The sequence below is a fragment of the Sinocyclocheilus rhinocerous genome, unplaced genomic scaffold (genome assembly GCF_001515625.1).
Source record: "Sinocyclocheilus rhinocerous isolate Xijiao unplaced genomic scaffold, SAMN03320098_v1.1 scaffold2733, whole genome shotgun sequence".
Classification (NCBI taxonomy): Eukaryota; Metazoa; Chordata; class Actinopteri; order Cypriniformes; family Cyprinidae; genus Sinocyclocheilus; species Sinocyclocheilus rhinocerous.
Window position 1 is genome coordinate 76,505 of NW_015650021.1, and position 5,638 is coordinate 82,142.

The 5,638-nt window shown below is 42.4% G+C and overlaps 1 protein-coding gene across 1 annotated transcript in view; it reads right to left on the bottom strand.

Moving 5' to 3' along the window:
• klhdc3 (kelch domain containing 3) overlaps positions 1-5,638 on the bottom strand; it is a 25,915-nt gene that overhangs the window by 15,732 nt on the left and 4,545 nt on the right. The window contains exons 2-7 of the mRNA XM_016516392.1: positions 4,135-4,384; positions 2,978-3,154; positions 2,046-2,161; positions 1,894-1,965; positions 1,051-1,220; positions 552-701 (exon numbers count right to left, since the gene is read on the bottom strand). Coding sequence (XP_016371878.1) covers positions 552-701; positions 1,051-1,220; positions 1,894-1,965; positions 2,046-2,161; positions 2,978-3,154; positions 4,135-4,288 — 839 coding nt within the window. The 5' untranslated portion in view covers positions 4,289-4,384. The remainder of the gene's footprint in view (positions 1-551; positions 702-1,050; positions 1,221-1,893; positions 1,966-2,045; positions 2,162-2,977; positions 3,155-4,134; positions 4,385-5,638) is intronic.

A 5,638-nucleotide genomic window follows, 5' to 3' on the forward strand; every position in this document is an offset into this window, starting at 1 on the left:
TCTATCTATTTGTCTGTCTATCTATCTATCTATCTATCTATCTATCTATCTATTTGTCTATCTATCTATCTGTCTATCTATCTATTTGTCTATCTGTCTATCTATCTATCTATCTGTCTGTCTGTCTATTTATCTATCTATCTATCTATCTGTCTCTCTGTCTGTCTGTCTATCTATCTATCTATCTATCTATTTGTCTGTCTATCTATCTATCTATCTATCTATCTATCTATCTGGCCTACAAACCTTCAAATGTCAAGGCTTTTTAAACTCCAGAACTTTTTTCTTTTCAAAGGTTTCAAACAAGGTTTTGTCAACATTTAAAGTTTGACTTGAGTTTGATTTTCTAGAATTTCGACATATATTTATCCTGCGTCTCTACATTCAGACTGATTTGCTGCAGTTGAACGCTGTCATGTATGTGACGGATGATCATGCAGTTTTACGCTCAACACCACATGGTTGTGCATCACTTGTGCATGTTTGTTTCCCAGTAAACTCCCTTTGGAAGGAAGCACACAGCAGAAGCGAGTGAAGCATGAGGATCTCACCTGGTTCCTCCGAAGAGGATGATGCGATCTCCCACCATACAGCAGCACTGTCTCCGTCTGGGACACGGGCCTTTGCCCTTGGGCTCCACCTTCTTCCAGGAGAACGCCTCTGAACACAAGAACAGACGTGTGTGAACACAGACATCAGAGCTGGAAGATGAACAGCATCAGCATCTGCTCAAACTGCTGAATGAACTCAAACATACTGGCCCTGATCATGTCAAACAACATGAATGACATTAATATCATTAAAGCTGCAAGCAGCGATGAAAGGGCCCTCGCACCCGGTGGCTTCAGGAAAACAGCGAACGGTGGGCAATATGCATTTATAGTGGAAAATATAGGAGGAATATATCCAAGTCATTTATATGTGCCAAACGTCCTACTGCCAACAGACTATAACTGAATCTTGGCCTTTAGATGTGTTCAGGCCAGGGCAGATTGGGCATTGTATGCATGAGTTACAACAACTTCCTGTTTCATGCTGGTGTGTGCAGACGCCGTGTTTAGCCAGCAGTTTGTCTCCGTGTCGAAGATCTTGATTTTATTGCAGTAGATCTCGTTGTTGGAGTGGAAAGGACCGAATCGATCCGCTCTTCCTCCAAACACGAACATCTTGGTGCCGATGATGGTAGCAGAGTGGAAGTCTCTCCATCGAGCCGGAGTGCCCTGAGAGACCAACCACAGACCTCAGAGCCAGACAACACACCAGATGTGGCACACACACACACACACATGCACTCACACACACATGCACTTACACACAGACACACACACTCTCTCACTCACACAGACACACACTCACACCACTGTCTGTTGATATTACAGTAACAGTGAGTGAGAATCACATACAGTCCATTACATCATGCTCTATAGACACACAGATCAGGACCTGATGAAGCTCTATGACGCCATCTAGTGACAGAAGACCACAAACACCGGCTGCGTCTCAATACAGAATCAGCTGATTACACAGATCATGCTGTTGAGCATCAAAGATCCGTTCTTAAACAGTGAATTATACCACCATCTAATATCCCTCTTCTGAGCTAAAACTGCGAGTAATGCTTGGTCAGCAGTGAAGGTCATGAGTCTTTTCTTCCAAGCATGTGGATGGACGAGAATGAAATCTAAATATATATTTATTCACTAAAACACACAGGAGAAAACAGCTCTGCTGCAGTTGGCAAAAATACAATTTTAAGATGTTTGTGCTTTTTTTTTTGCATAAGGCAGACCTTATATCCCATGATGCTCTGCTGCAGCACAGTGATGATGTCATGATGCATGCGCACACCTGTTGATAAGAGACTAGTGAGGTTTCTGAGCGAATCACACTCACCCGGGCGCTCACTAGTGACCAACACATGCTGCTGGTGTCCAGCTTGTGAATCTCATTGGAGAAACAGTCGGCCTGAGAACACAAACACGGTCAGACGCTTCGTCACGCGCTCGTTAGCTGATTATAATCACTCCATCTCTGCAGTTACGCACCAGCTGCTCGTATCCACCGAAGATGTACATCGCCTTTCCCAGAACACAGGCTGAGTGTCCGTCTCTGGCACCTGGGACCGTCCCGGAGATCTTGGGAGTGAACCAGCGGTGCTGAGCTGAGGAGACACACACACACACACACACACACACACACACACACACTATCACACACACACACCACACTAAGTTAGAGATCTGATCTGATCATCATCAGTCTGTCTGGAATGACATGAAGAAACAGAACAAACTGAGACAGACTCAATCCAGAAGAACTGTGTCTCCAAGACGCTTCAAGAAACCTCCCTACATATTTGTCTGCGATACAACTATTTGAAAATCTGGAATCTGAGGGTGCAAAAAAATCTAAATATTGAGAAAATCATCTTTAAAGTTGTTCAAATGAAGTTCTTAGCAATGCATATTACTAATCAAAAATTAAGTTTTGATATATTTATGGTAGGAAATTTACAAAATATCTTCATGGAACATGATCTTTACTTAATATCCTAATGATTTTTGGCATAAAAGAGAAATGTATAATTTTGACCCATACAATGTATTGTTGGCTATTGCTACAACTATACCCCAGCGACTTAACACTGCTTTTGTGCTCCAGGCTCACATATTATCACCAAATCTTACAATTAGGCCTAGTCTTTTTATCAACTTGTTTTCAGTCAGTCAGCACTCTCTCAGGAGCATCAGCTTTAAAAATAAACACAAACCTGTGCTGACTGACTGAAAACAAGTTGATAAAAAGACTGAATGTAAGATTTGGTGATAATATAGCATAATAAGGGATTCACAAGCATTTTAAAAGGCTGGCCATGTTTGGCCGGGTTAGGTAAAGGATTTCCAGCACACAAGGCTTAAAACATCAGTGTAAGACAGTGAAGATAAACCTGAGAGCATTCATTCTGTGGGACACCTACAGACGTCGAAGGCGTACAGCACGTTGCACGCGCCCTCTGTGTCGTTCCGGCCGCCCCAGATCAACACCGTCTCCTCCACCAGCACCGCCGTGTGTCCGTAGCGCATGTAGGGCACTTCCCGAGCGTGCTCCCGTCCTCCGGTGCGCACCGGCGGCAGTTTCGTCCAGCGCAGAGACACTGAAAGAACCACACACACACTGACTTACACTTACATTCATGCATTCCACGGATGCTTTCATCCAAACCAACTTACACTGCATTCAAGTTACACACATGTTTAGTTCATGCATTGCCTGGGAATCGAACCCATGACCTTGGTGTTGCAAACCCGTGATGTACAGGAAAGCTAACTTATGGCCAGACATGTGCCGGTATTCAGCAATGCGATATATCACGATAATCAAAAGGGTAGGTCTGATCTCTAACATATCTAAGAAATGTATTCTAATAAACTGGAAAAAGGAACACCCTTCAACAATTTAATTATTTAAAAATATCATAAATGATACACACTCACACATACAGTTTAAAAAACAGAACCCACATCATCTTAGAGACATGGAATATTTTTTGGACCTGGTATGAACCCTTTGACTCGTGCCTATATAACTTAATATCCATTGTTTTCACACTGACCATTCATGTGCTATCATTTGATTTCAGTTTTAATTTGTTAATAAAATTTGGATTTGATGATGTATGTTTTCATATTTGTATACTCTGATGCTATGTAATGTAGAATTTTTTTTTTATTGTGTTGACTGTTGTTATATTGCAAACTCATAAATAAATATATTTTAAAAACCTGTTATACTGTATTATGACCACTTTTTGCAACTACATTTCAATATGATAATACCGTATACTGTGATAAAAGCATTAGCAATTAATCGCAACATGAAAAGTTGATAACGTCATATGCCTAGCTATGGCACATTCAACCTTATAATCCAGAAAACTGACATTAGAAACAGCTGATATTGTTTTTCTTTCATTCATCATCAGTGTATTATTCTGTGCGTCTATCCTCCATAAAGCAGATGATTTTCATCTGAATTTGACTGCTGTGTGGAGCTCGTTTGAATCTGAGCATCAGTTCACCTCACATTTACATGCAGGTTTGCAGCGGCTGGTAGAGGGCGGTTAACCAAACTAACCCGTGTTGAAGACGTGCACGTCAATCTGTCTCAAGGTCTCATAGTCTTCTCCGGAGCAGTATCCTCCGAAGGAGTAGACCTTGTGTCCGACCGCCACAGCCGCGTGGTTGACCCTCCGCGGGCCGCCCTCCAGGTGCACCGTCCAGCGTAACATCCCACGCTCCGCCGCGGCTGACCGCTGCGCTAAACCATCACTCCTGCGCAGACATCACAGCTGAGGAGGAGGAGGAGCAGCCGTCAGAGACAAACACTGACACACAGAGAGAGAACTACTGACACACAGAGAGGGAACTACTGACACACAGAGAAAGAACTACTGACACACAGAGAGGGAACTACTGACACACAGAGAGAGAACGACCAATCAGAAGCTATGTTTCCATCACCCTATTTTAATGCGCATTTTGAAGTATCGCATGAGAAACGAGTGATGGAAATGCCAAATATCAAATAAAAATCCCTTAATTCGCAAAAAAGTTTTACGCTTGCTTGAGGTGGTTTTTGACTTGTGCAAAAAAGGGTCGATGTGAATAATGGGAGATGGAAATGCATTTTGCGAATAAATTCCTCCAAGCGCATCAAAAAAGTCATGTGACTTTGCGTTATGGGACGGCAAAACCTGACTAACCAGCGGACTGATCTCATTCCACAGCATCTGAAATGTTGTTATGGTCATTCGGAAATGTACGAGCAAATCTGTCATCAAAGTATTTCTGTAAAATGCCTCCCAGAAATGTCTTACACGACTGCGTTCCTAAACAGCAGCATCCACCTCCGAAAGCAATGATAGCATTCGTGTTTCATCTGCTCACTCTGAGACGCAAGTAATTTAATATATATGAAAATTATTATATTCTCCTACTTTTCTTAGTGATTTATAGTGCCAGTTTATCAGAAAGTGACGATTTTGTTCTCTTTGACTTGTTGGATGGAAACGATGCTTGTTCGCAAATGTTTTATGCGATATTCCAGTTTTGAGCAAACCCGGCTAGAGAGAACTACTGACACACAGAGAGAGAACAACCAATCAGAGAGAACTACTGAGACAAAGAGAGCGAACAACCAATCAGAGAGAACTACTGACAAACAGAGAGAGAACGACCAATCAGAGAGAACTACTGACAAACAGAGAGAGAACGACCAATCAGAGAGAAATACTGACACAGAGAGAGAGAGAGAAAAAACGACCAATCAGAGAGAACTATTGACACAGACAGAGAGAACGACCAATCAGAGAGAACTACTGACACACAGAGAGAGAACTACTTACACACAGAGAAAGAACGACCAATCAGAGAACTGCTAACACACAGACAGAGAATGACCAATCAGAGAGAACTACTGACACAGACAGAGAGAACGACCAATCAGAGAGAACTACTGACACACAGAAAGAGAATGACCAATCAGAGAGAACTACTGACACACAGAGAGAGAACGACCAATCAGAGAGAACTACTGACACACAGAGAGAGAACTACTGACACACAGAGAAAGACCGACC